The sequence below is a fragment of the Nicotiana tabacum genome, chromosome 16 (genome assembly GCF_000715075.1).
Source record: "Nicotiana tabacum cultivar K326 chromosome 16, ASM71507v2, whole genome shotgun sequence".
Classification (NCBI taxonomy): Eukaryota; Viridiplantae; Streptophyta; class Magnoliopsida; order Solanales; family Solanaceae; genus Nicotiana; species Nicotiana tabacum.
In genome coordinates, this window is record NC_134095.1 from 96,476,718 (window position 1) to 96,495,583 (window position 18,866).

Below are 18,866 nucleotides of genomic sequence, written 5' to 3' on the forward strand. Positions count from 1 at the left end.
CAGTTATCTATAAGGGCACATGTTATCATGATGGAGGACAAAAAGCTACTTTATGAAATGGTAAGTTCTAAGCCCCTAAATTCTCTAAATACAAATCAAGTTAGTAGCAATGGGTGTGGGGATTGGACCAGCAACCAGGTGAAAGGCACAAAACAAAGTCAAAACAAGGCAACTATGGTTAACAGACAAGATGGAAATGGTTTGATGGCACAAGAATTTTTACAAGACATGCCAGATCCAGTATCTGTGGGTAGAGATATGTATGAGGAAGGAGAAGAAGATGCAGTTTTGAAAGAATGTCGCGCACATGCAGCAAGAAAAGGTGATTTATCACCTATGCATAGCGGAAAAAATAGGAAATCTAATACAAGGAAAAGTAGTTGGGACAACAAGGTTAGTGATTTTTTAAATGTTAGGCGACCTCCAATGAGAGTTGCCAAACAAAAGCAGGCTGCCCCAACTACATCAACGAGGTCGAACCGTTCAAAAAAGAAAGGATGATTTTTGAATACATTTTGAACACGGTTGAGGAAAACAACAAAGAATTACAAATTGAAGATTTTACAAGTTTGCAAAAGAAGGGACATGAACCAAATTGGTACTTCATTCTATTATACCACTTTATTAGTATTCTCATTTGTAATATCATCACAGAGTATGTTATAAACTCTATGATGATCATTGAATATTTGGTACTCTCCAGTTCTTATTTTTTACATGTGTGCTAGTAGATGAGGCCTTTTCTCTGCCTCAATAGGATTAGTAGGGTAAGGTTTAGCCCGGTTTGAGTTGCCTTGGTACTATGTCTTTGGAAAAATATCCACACGGCTATGAGATTATATGCCCTCGTGAGACTTTGCCGGCAGCTACACCATGAATCCTCTACATGAGGTTGCCATCATAAGGCAATGTGAGGCGCAGATGAGTGATTATATAGCCAAGGCATATGGGTAACAATACTGGTGCTATTGTCTCTCTTATTTGTACTGTTCTTAATTGTTGTATTTTTCTTTTCTTTCATTAATAAAAAATTAGCCCTAGGCGCTTACCTAGCGGATTGCCAAAAAAAAAAACTTAGGCAACAGTCCACCGCGACCGCAGTAGGGCCACTGCTGGAAAGCAGTGAAAGAAGAAAGTCTAAAATGACCGCGGTCGGACCACGGTTGGACCGCAACCGCGGTCGATCTGGAGAAGGCCAAGAAAGTTTAAGGGCTAAAGTATAAAGCATGGAAAACTTATCCTAACCCTATATAAACTCAACAAACTCGCCCAAGTGAAGGTTAAGCTTGTTTTTAGACTCAATTGGAGGCAAGAATAAGTGTGAGAAGATCAAGACACCATTAGAGTTTTTCATTCTTCTTCTTCTTGTTATCATTATTTTGTGAATTATGAATGATTTTATGGTTTTATCTTGTTTTACCATGAGTAGTTAAACATTTAATCTAGGGTTCATGTAACCAATTGTTGGATAAATCTTGATTACATTTTGATATAATTAAGTCGTTTCTTATTCTATAATTGTTCAACTATGTGTTTTCCTGTGATTAATTGAAAGGGCCCTTGATTAATCCCGTCTAGTTACCTTATGTTGCTTGAAAAAGAACACTAGGTTAGATTGTTGTTGAACAACACCACTTTCGGGTAAGTTAAGAAATTAATTACTTGAATTTAAAAGCGGGGTTAGAGATAACGAAGCTTTGATAGGATAATTCTGAGCTGCATAAATTGTCAACTAGAGTAGTTCAAGAGAATACTGCTAGTAAACTATCGTAATTGATCAAGAGATAATTGCGGTAACCCAGAACTCATATTCTTATAGAGTATTACAGTGAGATTATAGCGAACGTGTCAGGAATTAATCCAACAATTGGGAAATCAATAACCCTAGACCATTTTACCTTTGAATTCAACTCTATTATTGATTATTGCTAGTTTTATTATTGTTTCTCATTAGTTAACTCAATTCTAATCATTATCTATTAAAAATCTTGCATCCGGGGATTGTATGGGCTATTCATTAGCAGTGTCAAAAGTTGTAGTAAATAGGTTAGTTCCCTGTGGGATTCGACTCTGGACTGAATCGAATTATATATTTGCAGTGACCGCTTAATCCTTTTTATAAGGCGTAGTTGGGCGTGATCAATCCTCGAACTCAACAATATAATGTCACTTACGCTCTTGAATCAGGCCGATATGGCCTTAAAAGAGTGGCTCTTTCCCTTTTCGTCTTAAAAGTTTAATCATATAAAAACTTGTTATGCCTTAGCACAAGATAAATCTGTATCCATTAGGATTCAGTGTTATTGAAAACCTTTTACTTTTGTTATGCCTTAGCATAAGTTTGTTTGAGAGTTCGAACAATTTGGCACACCTTAAGGTTTTTTAGGGTTGACGTTATCGAAACCCTTTGTAACTTTGCCGAGGGTAGCCCTTTTTTTTAAACCGAGTTTATGAAAATATTTGAAGGATTGTTTTATTACGGAATTCGGATGTCTTCAAACCGTGTTAGTTTGGCCGTAGCCTTTAACTTTAGATTTGCCTTTGGGCTTGTTTCTTGATTGCACTTCGAACTTGTTCGAAGTGTCAGTCCCCGAGTAGGGTGGTCGTGGCCTATAAACCGAGGATTGCCTTTTCAATCCGGAAATTGTTTGGGCTATTCATTAGCAGTGTTAAAAGTTGTAGTAAATAGGTTAGTTCCATGTGGGATTCAACTCCAGACTAAACCGGATTATATATTTGCAGTGATCGCTTAGTCATTTTTATAAGGCGTAGTTGGGCATGATCAAACTTTGGCTCTGTTGTCGGGGAACTAACGGTGTTATTTATTGCAACTTTGAAGAATTTCTAGGATTATTAGTTTAGATCAAATTTCTGTGGTGTTACAAATATTTCCATTGAAATTCTCACGGTTGAACTCTTATGTAACTTAGGTGCATGCCTAGAAGCTATTCGAGAACTGGTGAACTCTTTAAAGGACTCTCAGATCCCGAGAAAGCATTCCGAATATTGAACCAGGCTAACAGAAAGAGCAACTAGCCGAAAGAAAACGAACAAATTGAAATGGGTGACGTAGATAACCCAAACATCATAGTGGTAGCACCTCTTGTGTCGGAAGCTGCTCTTTATGATTGGACGCAACCAATTGCGGACAACCTGGCCACAGCAACTGCGGTTCCTCAGATACAAGCGGAGACATTCCAGGTATCCAACAATATGATGCACCTATTACAGAATAAAAGACTGTTCTCCGGGTCATACATCGAAAACCCACAACAACATCTGAAGAACTTCTTATCAATGTGTGTCACTTAGAGACAACCGAATGTGACTCTTGAGGCAATCAAATTATTATTGTTCCCATTCTCAGTGACTGGGGAGGCTCAAACTTGGCTGAATCTGCTCCCTATAAACTCCATTGCTACTTGGGAGGAACTGGTCAAGCAGTTCTTAAACAAGTTTTATCCACCCAACAAAACTGCGAGGCAGATTGATGAGATATTGCAATTCAAGCAGAAACCGACTGAGACTTTGCAAGAGACCTGGGAGAGGCTTAAGGGCATGTTGGTAAAGTGCCCTTACCGTGGCATTCCGGATCAAATGCTGGGACAGAGATTCTATATGGGTTTGGCTGACAGTCTGAAGGCCAATGTAGATGCTTCTGCCGGGAGTGCATTCTTGAGCAAAACTTTCACAGAGTGCAAGATTCTTCTTGACAAGATGTCTCAAAATTCAGGCTGGATTACGAGGGACATAACACTCACTCCAATAGTTCATTCTATTGCTCTTGACCCAAACAACACACATGCAGAAAACATAGCCACTCTTACGACCCAGATGAGTTTGCTGACAAAGAAAATAGATGAGATGGGTACGAAACAGGTGCACATCGTGGATACCACAAATGGAGGCTTGTGCACTCCTTGCATTAACCAGACATATGTACGCTCGTGAAGTGGAGAGAATGAGAACCAGAGATTCACAGAAGATATGAATTATGTAAATAATTTTGGAGGTCAGAGGCAAGGTGGACAATAATGGGGACTAACAGTAAACCAGCAGTACAGACCGAACCAGCCATAGCACAACCCCAATCCAGGAGGAGCACGACCACAAGGCCAAATCATACCTTATCAAAGGCAACATGGCTATAATCAGCAACACCAGCAACAGTTGACCTACCAACCACCTCAGCAGCAACAGGATAGTGACATGATCGAAATCAAAGGTATGCTTCAATAACTCATTGGCACAAATGGAAAGATGCAAGAGAAGTTATCTGCACATGACTCAGCAATAAAAGGCATTAAAACTCAATTGGGACAGCTATCTATGGCCTTAAACAATCTCCCACAAGGAACATTGCCTGCAGATACAGTCGTTAATCCAAAGGAGCAGAACGCGAATTCGCTCATAGCAGTGAGTCTCAGAAATGGGAGAGATTTAGATAGGAGGCAAGAAGTTACTCAATCCAGGAGAGAGACAATGCCAACTACTCTAGCTGCCCCGGTTACATTAGAGATCGATGAGTCAGCAGAGCTCACCGAGGTTGCAATCGAGCAAGCACAGGTTGACAAGGGTAAGGAGAAGGAAGGTGAACAACTCCCAGAACAGGTAATAGAAAAATCTCCCAGCAAAGAAAAGGAGCAAAGCAGTAGGCAGAGGTTGATTCCTACATCATTCCCTCTGAGGTTGGCAAAGCAAAAGAAAGATGATCAATACAGGAAATTCATAGAAATGCTCAGGCAAATTCAATTGAATATTCCATTGATGGATGCTTTGAGGGAAATGCCAGGGTATGCAAAAATGAAGGACCTGATGTCGAGAAAATTTGACTTCCAGTACCTGTCCACAGTAACTCTGACGTAGAGCTGCAGCGCGGTTGTGACAAGATCTATGGCTCAAAAGGTGTATGATCCAGGTAGTTTCACTATCCCATGCACCATTGGGAGTTATGCTTTTGCTAAAGCATTATGTGATTTGGGAGCCAGTATAAACTTAATGCCCTTGGCTATTTATACAAAACTGGGCATTGGCAGAGCTAGACCGACCTCAATGTTGCTGCAACTGGCTAATCGCACAATGAAGAGACCGACCGGAATTCTTGATGATGTGCTTATTCAAGTGGGGAAATTTGTATTCCCTGCAGATTTTGTCATTCTTGACTGTCAAGTGGATGAAGAGATACCAATCATTCTGGGCAGGTCGTTTTTAGCCACTGGGAGAGCATTGATTGATTGTGAGACTGGGAATTGAAAACGAGGTTGAACAATGAAGAAATCATATTCAATGTTTAACAATCTATGAAGAGACCCAGCGAATTTGCAAATTGCTCACTAGTGAAGGTCGTAGATGTGATATTACAAGAGGAGGATGAGACTATTAATGTCAGGGATCCGTTAGAAGCTTGCTTGATGAATTTGGAACATGTGGATGGTGAGGAGTTGGCAGAGTGGGTCATGGCTCTCGAATGTCAAGGGTTCTGGACAAGGGAACCCCAGTTCGAGCCCTTACACTTAGAAGAAAAAACAATGCCACCTGCGAAACCATCGATAGAGGAGCCACCGTGGTTGGACCTAAAACCGCTTCTAGCTCACCTCAGGTATGCTTTCTTAGGGCCTAATTCTACTTTACCTGTTATTATATCATCTGGTTTTCTAGTTGTGTAGGTAGAGCAACTCCTGCAGGTGTTACAGGAATGTAAAACTACCATTGGTTGGACCATGGCAGACATAAAGGGTATCAGCCCAGCTTTTTGCATGCACAAGATTCTCCTGGAAGAAGGGCACAAACCTTTCAGAGAACATCAACGAAGGCTGAAACCGAATATGAAAGAGGTGGTGAATAATGAAGTGAACAAATGGTTAGATGCGAGTATCATCTTCCCCATCTCTAACAGCAATTGGGTCAGTCCTATCCAATGTGTATCGAAGAAGGGAGCAATGACGGTAATCCAGAATGAGAAGAATGAGTTAATCTCAACTCGTACAGTCATGGGATGGCAAATTTGCATGGACTATCAGAAATTGAACACAACCACCTGGAAGGACCATTTCCTCTTGCCCTTCATTGACTAGATGTTGGACAAGTTAGTTGGGCGGTTCCACTTATGTTTCTTGGATGAATACTCGAATAATCAGATCTCAATAGCCCCGGAAGACAGAGAGAAAACATCCTTCACTTGTCCGTATGGCATATTTGCCTTTCGTAGAATGACCTTTGGGCCTTGCAATGCATCGGCTACATTCCAGCGGTGCATGTTAGCCATTTTCACTAACATGGTTGAGGATATTATGGAGGTGTTTATGGATGATTTCTCCGTGATGGGGGATTCATTCGAAGATTGTCTTCACAACCTAAGAAGAGTGCTCAAAAGATGTGTGGAGATAAATCAATTGCTGAATTGGGAGAAGTGGCATTTTATGGTACAATAAGGAATAGTGTTGGGGCATCGAGTGTCCAAAAAGGGAATTGAAATTGACCAAGCCAAGGTTGATGTTATTGAGAAGATTCCACCACTCACTTCGGTAAAGGCAGTGAGAAGTTTCCTGGGGCATGCACGGTTCTATAGGCGGTTCATTAGGGATTTTTCCAAGAGTGCTAACCCCTTATGTAAGCTGCTTGAAAAAGACCAGCCCTTTGTATTTTCTGATGATTGCAGGTTGCCCTTTGAGGAGCTAAAAAAGAGACAGGTGACTGCACCCATCATTATTGCTCCCAACTGGGAGCAACCGTTCGAGCTCATGTGCGACGCCAATAATTATGCTATATGAGCAGTCTTAGGGCAACGCAAAAGACAAGATGATGCACCCGATTTACTATACAAGTAGGACGCTCAGTGGTGTACAACTTAATGACACTATCACGGAAAGGAAATGCTCGCTGTAGTGTTTGCCTTCGACAAATTCAGGTACTTGATAGCAAAGAAGGAGTCAAAGCCATACTTGATTCGTTGGGTTCTATTGCTACAAGAATTTGATCTAGAAATCCGTGACAGAAAGGGGATAGATAATCAAGTGGCAGACCACCTCTCGAGGTTGGAAGGAGCAGAAAAGATAATGGAGATTTAAGATATAATAGAGACATTCTCGGATGAACAGTTACTTGTTGTGACAATGGAGGAGGCGCCATGGTATGCTGATATTGCTAATTATTTAGCAAGCGGTATTGTACCCTATGAACTCTCTTCAATTCAAAAGAAAAAGTTCTTTTGCGTTTGTCGATATTACTATTGGGATGAACCTTTACTATTCAAAATATGTGTAGATAACATGATCTGGAGGTGTATCCCCGAGAAAGATCAACATTCTATTTTTCAAGCTTGCCATGCTTCACTATATGGTGGACACTTTGGAGGAATTTGGACAGCAGCTAAGGTGTTGGAATCGGGTTTATATTGGCCAACTCTATTCAAGGATGCTTACGTTTGGGTCAAAAGCTACGATGAATGCCCAAGGACAGGCAACATTTCTCGTCTTCACGAGATGCCAATAACTACAATTCAAGAGGTGGAGGTCTTTGACATGTGGGGGATCAACTTTATGGGGCCGTTCGTCAGCTCGTACGGTAACAAATACATATTGGTAGTTGTTGACTATGTCTCCAAGTGGGTCGAAGCGGTGGCTCTCCCAACCAATGATTCATAAGGGGTGACAAGTTTCCTAAATAAAAACATCTTCACACGTTTTGGCACCTCGAGAGCTATAATCAATGATGGTGGAACCCATTTTTGTATTAGAGCTTTCACACGCCTGTTGGAAAAGTATGGAGTTCACCACAAAGTAGCCTCACCTTATCACCCACAGTCGAGCGGGCAAGCTGAAGTGTCAAATAGGGAGATTAAAAGTGCCCTTACAAAAACAGTTAATGCAACTAGGACTGATTGGGCGAAGAAGTTGGATGATGCATTGTGGACGTACCGCATAGCATTCAAAACACTAATAGGTATGTCACCGTACAAGTTGGTATTTGGAAAGGCATGCCACCTTTCCATAGAGCTCGAACATAAAGCACTTTGGTCATTACAACAGTTGAATTTGGATATGGAAACCACATGCACTAGCAGAATCACTGGGCTACATGAGCTCGAGGAATTTAGGTTCTAGGCATTTGAGAGTGCTAGACTATACAAGGAAAGGATGAAACTAATGCATGATAATCACATCTTGGATCAAAACTTCAAACCTGGAGATCTAGTGTTGTTATACAACTCGAGATTGAGATTGTTTCCGGGTAAGTTGAAGTCCCAATGGTCAGGACCCTTCAGAGTGGAGCCGTGGAGATTGAATCAGAAGATGGAACAAATAAGATCACGGTAAATTGGCAAAGGCTAAAACATTACCTTGGAATGGCCGACAAAAAAAGGGATAGAGTGGTAATAACTTTGGATGAACCCTAGTATGCGAATAAGGAGTGATAATCAAAGCTTGTGTCGTGCCGCGACATTAAATTAGGCATTGCGTGGGAGGCAAACCATGTTTTCTTTTGTTTTTCTTTTTGTTTTGATGTTGTACTTGATGTGTATGATACTAACCCTTTTATTAGTAGTGTACAGGTCAAGATTGGTGCATATTGGGAGAAGTCAAGGTCAAGAACCAACTCCGTAAAGGTAAATATTTTCGTAAGCCCGTGACCCGACCACGGTGGGACCACAGCCCAGGTGCGGCATTTTATACATATTCCATTTCCGGACCACCGCGACTGCGGTGGGACCGCGGCTCGGGCACGGTGAATCACGACTATTCTGTTTAGTTTTTCTTTTTTCACCGCGATTGAGGTCGGGACGCGGGCCGGGCGCGGTGAATTACAACTATTCTGCCCGCCCAGGTAAGTTCTAATTAATTTTGTTATTTTATTTTTATTTTTTTCTTTCTTCTTTTTCGCTTCTAAACCTAACCCCCCACCCCCACCCCCACTCCCACCCCCACCCCCATCCCCCACTTTCCCCACTCCTCCTTCTTACTCTAAATCCCTAACCCCACTCCCCTTCTTCTTCTTTTTCGCATCTCTCACAAACCCATTTCTCTCCCACACACACACACACACTTCCGACTACCTCCTCTCTAACCTCCATTACACTCTAACTCTACAAGAACCAGGTATGTCATGATTTCCTTCTTTCTTCTTCTCCCCTTATCTTTTGCAATTTTAATATTTGAGTTGTTGTAGTATCTATAGTTAAATTTTTGGTTTTCTTTTATTCTTTTTAGTGGGTAATGTGTAGAATGTAGTAGAGAAGGGTATGGTGTTGTTGTGTGAAGTTAATTGTGGTGTGGTGGAGTTGTGAAGTGATTGTGGTTGATTTGGGGGGAGAGTTTTTACTTCCATGGGATAAGTGTGTTAAATCATATTTCCATGCACACCAAGTGCTTGTGAAATTACCCCAATTGAGCTGTAATGGCTAATGTGACCATGGTGGTAGTGAAGTCTGAGTAACCACCCAGGATTCACACAACTCAAACCCTCACTAATAGTAGCCCTTGTTTTGTCAGGTACAATGCATCAACCAAGGAAAAGATGTGTCACAGGTTCCTCCTCTAGTGGGCCAGGAGGTTCATCCAGAGCTCGAGCTCAGGCTAGTTCGAGCCAGTTTGACCGCACTCGGTTTGTCTCCAAAACGGCTCAAGATAGGTTTAATGCAAAGACATCCAAGAAGCTGGTGCCTGAAGTACACATTGACAGACATGCCATGCGAGTTGAATGCCCAAGTATCTATGAGGAATTGAGGAGGCGTCAGCTGGACATCTTCTTTAATGAACCGGAAGAGGGCAATGTATTGATGGTAAGGGAATTTTATGTGAATTGCCCGGACCATGTTGATAGTGTTGTCACGGTACGAAATACCCCGATGGATGCGTCTCTTGAGGCCATCCGCTGAGTGTACAGGTTGTCGGTCTTCACTGGAGAGACGGATTATTACCAAGATTATCAATGCCCACCTGTCTGGTGGCAACCAATTATTGAAACAATCTGTGTGGTTGGCCGGGATCCAATATAGACAAGTCGAGAATGACCCTGAACTCCCAATCTCTCACTTGGGAAGCTAAGTGTTGGCTAACAATCATCAACAGCCGTTTGTTTCCATCCAGCAACACTACATATGTTAATGGGCCAAGAGCAACGGCGATTTATTGTTTTGTAACCCACCACAATTTTGATGTGGCCTGGCTCATTCAGGATGAAATGTTCATTCGCTCCCCAGAAATACTCAAAGGGTTTTACTTCCCTTCCCTAGTCACCAAGCCATGTCGTGCTTCACGAGTTCCTAAAAATCCCATGGTAGATGGGAAGTTTCTATTAAAAACGCATTCAAGGCTAGCAAAATCACAGTTGGGAAAGAGCAGGTTGTGGCGGATGATGATAATGTCGATGATGATTATGAGGGAGCTATGCATGCTACCGCCCCACCGAGGCAGATTGCTGATGAGGCAGGCCCATCACAGACTCGTCGGAGTACCCAGATGACTGCCTTGGAATAGGGTATGGTTGGCCTATGCACTTCGCTCAATGACCTGAGTGCTAGAGTTGACACTTTGGCTACTCAAAGTGCTAGGTCAGAGAAAAAGATCATGGGCTAGCTGCGCTAGGACGAGCGTGTCACCTCGATACTGGCACTGTCTCCGGTCAAGACTGAGCACCAGGGAAGTCCCCTTACCTTACTCTGCTTTAATTTTCTTGACATGGGGACATGTCGAATCTTTAAGTGTGGGGTGGGGGACGGTTGTTGTTGTTGTTGTTGTTGTACAATTATATAAATTTTTTTGGTGTTTTTGGATGCTATTAATTAACTTCGACTTGGTCCAAAGACGGACACCTCTCGACGGGTCTCTTGAGGGACTTAAGTTGAACAAAAAAAATTCTTCTTAGGTAGTATATCAACTCCCCCTTAGTTTTTCTTTAAATCATGGTTCTTTTCCAAGGGTTTCCATTTGAACCGAGTGGAGTTAGTTTGTTTTTACTTTTTTAGTTTAGGAATTTTTGGGCGAGGAAAGAATAGAAATAGGATCCCTTAACTCCATGGTACCTTGAGTAGAGATTGCTTTGGTGTGACACTTAGGCTCATTAGTTGACTCTAGCAATAAAGACTTAAATTGTGTGTTCTTGAGTTGGCTTAAGCACCTTGAGCAGAGTGTCTGATGGTCCTAACTGAATTGAGTCATGTGCCATGTGTGAGTGAGGCTTTGTGTATTCTATGCTAACACTCAATTCCTAGAACTTGCCCTGTGTGTGTACGAAGCAAAATGGTAGTCTTAATTGGTCTGGAAAGTGATACAGGCATTTCCTTGTTGAACCTATCTATATATGTTTTCAACCACCTGATTGTATATATCCTAGTTAACCCCTTTGAGCCTGTAATCTTGTTTCTTTGGCAACCACAGTACAAGCCTTACCCAAGTTTTGAATTGTCTATTTTTTTACCCTATCACCTCTTAGAAGCACTTGAATTGTAATGAATATGGAAAAGTTAAAGAGTGGGGTGGTTGATTGGGCTTCTGAGTGGAACTAAGAAGTAAAAAAAAGAGACTGAGTTGAACAATTTATAAAAGAATAAGTCTCAAAATGGTGGTGGCTCTTAAAAGAGAAAGTGTGCTTAAAGAAGTAGGAGGTTTAACTCAATGATGTAAAGGTGGAATGAAGGTTTGACAAAGGTATGGGCTTAAAAGAGAAAAATGTATTGAAGTTCTTAGGGAGGTGTAGTCACTATACCCATATGTATCCTACCTGTCCCGCATCCAACATTACAACCTAATAAAGTCCTACATTATTCTAGACCAAATGGGCTCGATTAGTCGAGTATTACACTATGGGCAAGCCTGTGGTGTGTTGTTTGTGGCATAAGAATTTATTTTTGAGGGTGAGTGAAATTTTACGTATTTGAACTCCTCGGTGTGTGAATTATCATGACCATGACACAAGTCTCTTTTGTGGTGAGTAGGCACGTGATTCATGAAGGAAAGGTAAGTCTGGACCTCTGACTGAGAGTACGAAAGCCGGTTAGGGACATTATGTGGCTAGAGAGAGTCCACTCTTGAGGTTAGGATGTTACGCTAAGGTAGTCTACCTATGTGAAGTATTCTTGGTATAAGGAATAGAAAGTGACCCAGTGATGATTAGGCCATAGAGTGTGGTTTTGTTTCTAAAGGACTAGCAATTTCTTAAGTGTGGAGTGTTGATAATAGCCTATATTATGCGATGTAGATGCTATTTATGCTCTACATTAACCATACTTTATTGATGTTTTAAGTGCTAAATGATAACAAAATGCTCTAATTAACGTTTTTATGCTTTGCAGGAGCTACTCCGAGTTAGGAGGAGGATATAGAGTGTTTTGGGGTCAAATATGTAGATACAAGACCAATCGAGAAGAGGCCGAATGAAAACGAGCAAGAAAAGGCGAAGAAAAACTAGGCAACAGTCCACTGCGACCCCGGTAGGGCCGCGGCTGGAACGCGGTGAAAGAAAGGCAAAAAACAGAAAGTCTAAAATGACCGTGATCAGCCCGCGACCGTGGTCGATCTAGAGAAGGCCAAGAAAGTTTAAGGGCTAAAGTGTAAAGCATAGGAAAATTATCATAACCCTATATAAACTCAACAAACTCAACCAAGTGAAGGTTAAGCTTGTTTTTAGACTCAATTGGAGTCAAGAACAAGTGTGAGAAGATCAAGACACCATTAGAGTTTCTCATTCTTCTTCTTCTTGTTATCATTATTTTGTGAATTATGAATGATTTTATGGTTTTATCTTGTTTTACCATGAGTAGCTAAACATTTAATCTAGGGTTCATGGAACCAATTGTTGGATGAAATCTTGATTACATTTTGATATAATTAAGCCGTTTCTTATTCTATATTTGTCCAACTATGTGTTTTCCTGTGATTAATTAAAAGGGCCCTTGATTAATCGTGTCTAGTTACCTTGTGTTGCTTGAGAAAGAACACTAGGTTAGATTGTTATTTAACACAACCACTTTTGGGTAAGTTAAGAAATTAATTACTTGAATTTAAAAGCGGGGTTAGAGATAACGAAGCTTTGATGGGATAATTCTGAGTTGCATAAATTGTCAACTAGAGCAGTTCAAGAGAATGCTGCTAGTAAATTATCGTAATTGATCGAGAGATAATTGCGGTAACCCAGAACTCATATTCTTATAGAGTATTACGGCGAGATTATAGCTTGCGTGCCAGGAATTAATCCGACAAATGGGAAAATCAATAACCCTAGACCATTTTACCTTTGAATTCAACTCTATTCTTGAAACAATTCGGTACCCCTTAAGGTTTTTTAGGGTTGACATTATCGAAACCCTTTGTAACTTTGCCGAGGGTAGCCCTTTTTTTAAACCGGGTTTATGAAAATAGTTGAAGGCCTATTTTATTACGGAATTTGGACGTCTTCGAACCACGTTAGTTTGGTCATAGCCTTTAACTTGAGATCTGCCTTTGGGCTTGTTTCTCGATTGCACTTCGAACTTGTTCGAAGTGTTAGTCCCCCAGTGGGGTGGTCATGGCCTATAAACCGAGGATTGCCTTTTCAAGGTCTTATGGTCTCGAAGTTTAATAATTTGAATACAAGATTGATAGATCGAGCTTTAGTTGTGATCAACACTTGAGCCAGCTTCCGCAATAGATCATAAGTAAAGTAGAAATTTCACTAAGGCATGGAACATCTAGTAAGGAAAAATACTTCTTTCCATAAATCATTTATGCGTACATGTTTTGCCATCGGGCTTGAGTAATCTATAAGGACACGATTCATTTGACCGTTTTTCCCTTTTACAAAATTTTACCTATCGAGACTTGTTGATACGGCGTATTTTCCTTTAGAACATAACATTCGAGGGTGATGCCCCCACGTATTCGAGGTTGATTGTAAAGAAGCCTCAGATACTATTGAATTGTCCCTAGGTAGTACAAATAATTATTTCCTCGTTAAAAACCACGCCGAAAAAACCCAGTTAGGAAAAAATCGATCTAAGGGAAAAAGAGTGCAATGCATGCTTTAAAACCTGAGGTCTTCGTGTTGAAGAATTTCCCGATGTCTTCGATCAAACACCTGCAATAAGTTAGTATCAAATATAAATGAAAAAAGAAAAGAGCCATACCTTAGCAATAGTATCGTTTGAGGAGTGATATGTTCCAATTATTTGGAAATTGTTCGCCATTCATCGTGCCAAGTTAGTAAGATCCCTTTCCGATGACACCGAGGACTTGATATGGCCCTTCCCAATTTGGGCCGAGTTTTCCCTCGTTTGGATCTCGAATGTTGAAGGTGACTTTTATTAGAACTCAGTCCCCGATTCGAAAGTGGCAAAGATTGGCTCTTCGGTTGTGTATCTTTCGATGCGCTGTTTCTGTGCTGCCATTCTTACGAGGGCGGCTTCCGGTTTCTCATCTAGCAATTTGAGGCTTGTGTTAATAACCTCGTGATTCAATTCTTCTGTTGTGTATCAAAACCTGGCGGTGGGTTCCTCGACCTCGATGGGGATCAGGGCTCTGGCGCCATATACTAAAGAGAATGGTGTTTCCCCGTACTTAGCGTCGTTCAATCTTTTCTTTAGATTCTAAATAATGGTCTTGTTTGTTGATTCGGCATGTCTGTTCCCACTAGGATGAACGGCATCGATAATGTCCTTTTTATTTTGTGATCCTCGAGGAACTTTGTTATTTTGCTACCGATAAATTATTTTCCATTGTCGCATACTATCTCGGCAGGTATTGATGTGCCGTGGAATTTTGGCACAATTTATACCAATTACTTAGATTTTAACTTGTCTTTTAATGCATTTGTAGTTAATTCTAATCAAGTTTGGTTGTTTTGTAGTGCATGAGCTTGAATACCCGAAAACATGGAAAAGAAGTCAAAAAGTCACAAAAAGACGGATATGCTGCAAGTATGCGGTCGCATAACTCACATGTGGGCCGCATAATTGCCCTGTTGATCGCAAACAGAGACAGTCTATTGGGCCAACTGAAGAAGCAAATATGCGGTCCATTATGCAGTTGCAAACAAATATGTGTGCCGCATAATTGTCGCATAACTCAAGAAGAAGACAGACCACAGCATGATATGCGGCGGGATATGCGATCGCATAACATGTATGCGTTCCGCATAACTATTATGTGATGGAAGCCAGATCTTGAACTCAGCAAGGATGTCATGGAATGTTCAATATGCGGTCCGCATAACTGGTCTGCGACCAGTATGCGATCGCATAAGTCATCTAAAGGGGTATTTTTGTCCGATTTTGACTACGAATTTTGGTCAACTATAAAGAGAATAACTAAGGTTTTGTGGGGTATTGAAGTTTGAAACAAGGTCCTACTTAGAGAGAATTGAATACTCCATTTATTTGGAGGTTTGTGAAGAAGAAATCTTGCACTTTTGTAAGATTTATGGCTTTATTAAGTACTTTGTTCTTGTATTTTAATATGAGTTAGTTTTAAATACTAAGGTTGTGGACCCTAGATGGATGTAATGTTAATAGGTGTTTAACATTGAATATATATATAATGGTTGGTTGATATTTATTCAATTCTTGTTCTTTATTTATGGTTGGTGGTTGCAAACATTAATCTATTCCATTTTACTCTTTCTTTACTTGGAAAAGTGAGTTACGTTTCGGTAGGATTGAATATCAAGAACTCAAGATGTTAACTCTTGTTTAATAGAATCGCTTAGGAATAAGTGGGTTCTAGTTGGCATAAATTGGTTGTTCTTGATTTGAAACTCTTTTATATTTGAAAAAGTCATAAAGGAAAAATACTACTCAACTATTGGAAAGTATTGGGTAGTCATTTAGAAATCATTTTCATATCAAAGGACCTTCCATTAGAAATATATCATATTAACACTGATAGCATTACATTCCATTAATGGGAACGCAACCTTGGTCTCTTTAATCAAATCATTTACACTCTCAAAGTTATAATTAGGTATCTCTTCAATTCACAATCATATCATTCTCTTGTTACAATTAACGGAATAGAATTACGACCTAAGTCAAGTAGCACACTACTCGAGTAACCTTTTCACGCCTATTCCTTGTGAGATTCGACCCCAACCTTGTTGGGTTACTATATTTGACACTGACCGCCTTACACTATTTAATTAAAGTGTAATTTGAGTGTATCATCCATGATAACCACCAATTGCCGGGGAATACAATTTTTAAATTACTAATTAGCGTTTGCTTTACTTTACGTCTTCTTCTATTCCATCACACTTTGTTTGTTTTGCTTGGTGTTGATAGGAAAACTGGCTGAATATGAAGTAGAAATGGAAGAAAATCCTTTTGCAGACATAGATGAGTACATCGAGGATACAAATGCTATTATACCTCCGATAGTTGGCGCTACAACTTTCAAGGTGGAACATGGTTTAATCCTAATGCTAAAAGCGGAGGGGGTTTTCAGGAATTCAAATGATGATGATCTGACACAACATCTTAAAAACTTCTTGGGTGTGTGTGCGATGCATAAGCAGAACAATGTCTCCGATGATGCCCTAAGGTTGAGGGTGTTCAAGTACTCACTAGTTGGAGACGCAAGGAGATGGCTTCAAAATATGCCACCAAATTCCATTCATTCTTGGCCTGAACTTGTCCGAGCATTCTTAGCTAAATGGTTCCCGCAAAGCAAGAAATCTGAGCTCCTGGATAAAATGTTCTTTTTCAAGCAAGTATCGGGAAAACATCTACATGAGGCATGGGATTGATTCAAGTGATATTTGGTGAGGTCTCCCAATCATGGTTTTCCGGATTCTATCTTGTTGGATAAATTCTACATGGGTTTAGATGCTATGAACCAATCTATAGCCAAGAATGCAGCTGATGGATCTTTCATGGATAAGACATTCGCAAGGATCAGACAAATCCTTGACAAAATGGCAAAACATAATCAAGTTTGGCACTCTGAGGACACCACATGTGGAATTGCATACAGTTCTCCCTCTTTGACCAACATGATTAAGGAGAATCAAGGAAGAGATCAAGTAATTGCAGGGTTTGCCACCAATTCAGTGTGTTGATGAAAATGTTCACTGAAAGCCAAACAAATAAAGTAAATGTGGTGGAAGATGTTCAACCATCATCAAGTGAAGATTATGAGGAAGCCAACTATGTCAACAACTCTCAAGGAGGCTATCAAAGGAAACAATACCAAGGTCAAGAACAACAAAATCAATGGAGGCCTAACCTGCAAGGGCAAGGCAACCAACAGTGGGGAAATGACCAAGGTAGCTCAAATCAAGGAAATTACAATAACAACAACTTCTCAAATCGGAGTTCAAACCCTTATGTTCCACCAAAGGGTCAATATTCAAATCAAGGTTCCTCAAGTGATTCCAAGTTGGAAAGCATGCTTGAACGGGTATTGCAAAATCAAGAGAGGTCCGATACTTCTATGAGGAATATGACCGAGCTTGTTGGTTCTTATACCGCATCCATTCAAAAATTGCACATGCAAATGAGAGATCTCTCTAGGGAACAAAATCCAAAGCAAAAGGGAACACTTCCTAGTGATACAATTGCAAACCCAAAGGATAGTGGGAGTGGTCCAAATTCTCATATCATGGCAATTACTACTAGGAGTGGGAAGGTACTACAAGGAGAGATTGAACAAGTGGTTGAAGTAGAAGAGTTCGAACAAGAGGTTGAGGTTGAAGAGCCAAGTGTTGTTGAAACTGAGAAGGTTACAGGAGAGTTGAAAGTTCAAGAAGTGAATCGGGAAGAGGTAAAGGAAAAGGTAAAAGAGACACCAAAAGATCTACCATCTATTCCTAGACCTCCTCCTCTATTCCCTCAAAGACTTGCTAGGAAGGTTGATGGTAGCAAACTCGAAACGTTCTATGACATTCTCAAGTAGTTATCGGTAAATATTCCATTTGTGAAAGCATTTCAAGAGATGCTAGGTTTTGCTAAATATTTGAAAGACTTAATCACCAAGAAGAGAACCACCAAGAATTAAGTGGTGAACGTGACTCACTGGGTTAGTTCCATCATTGCAACATCCACTGTTCAAAAGAAAGAAGACCCGGGAGCTTTCACCATTCCATGTACTATTAGGGCACATGATTTTGCAAGAGCCCTTTATGATAATGGGGCTAGCATCAACTTAATGCCTCTTGCAATTTACAAGAAAGCATGGTTAGGTATGCCAATGCCCACAAGTATGAGATTGCAAATGGTCGATCGTTCCATAAAGAGATCGATGGGAATTATCGATGATGTGCTTATAAAAGTGGGAAAGTTTCATTTACCCGCCGATTTCGTAATCCTTGATTGTGCAATTGACAAAGAGATCCATATCATCTTAGGTAGACCATTCCTTGCCATAGGAAGAGCACTAATGGATTCAGAACGGAATAAGATCAAATTTCGTATGAATGATGAAGAGGTTACATTCCAAGCAAGCAAGGGTATGAAACTACCACATGAATATGAAAGCATCTCGGTGATTGATGTTGTTGATAAAGTGGAAGATGAAGTTGAAATGAAGATGGAAGAACAATGCCTCGGTGAGGCGTTGGCGGCTATTTTGGTGAACTTCGACGGTGAAGATATGGAAGGGTATATGGAATCAGTCAATGCATTGGAAGGGCTTGGGTCCTACATTTATGCTCCGAATAAGCTCTCTCTTGACTTGGAGAATAGAGCCACGCCTCCCGCAAAGCCTTCAATTATTGAGCCATCGCAACTAGAGCTCAAACCACTTCCACCGCACTTGAGGTATAAATTTCTGAGCTCAAATGATACTCTACCGGTAATCGTGTCTTCTTTGTTAAATGAAGTGTAGGTAGAACAGTTGTTGAATGTCTTGAAGGAGCATAGGCAAGCTATTGGGTGGACAATTGCGGACATCCGAAGGATTCCC

General features: G+C 40.6%; 1 protein-coding gene across 1 annotated transcript; it reads left to right on the forward strand.

Moving 5' to 3' along the window:
• Positions 1-4,893: 4,893 nt before the first annotated feature.
• Positions 4,894-5,253, forward strand: LOC142170332 (uncharacterized). The gene has a single exon (XM_075232219.1). It carries the CDS (start codon positions 4,894-4,896, stop codon positions 5,251-5,253), a length of 360 nt encoding a protein of 119 aa, XP_075088320.1.
• Positions 5,254-18,866: the final 13,613 nt, after the last annotated feature.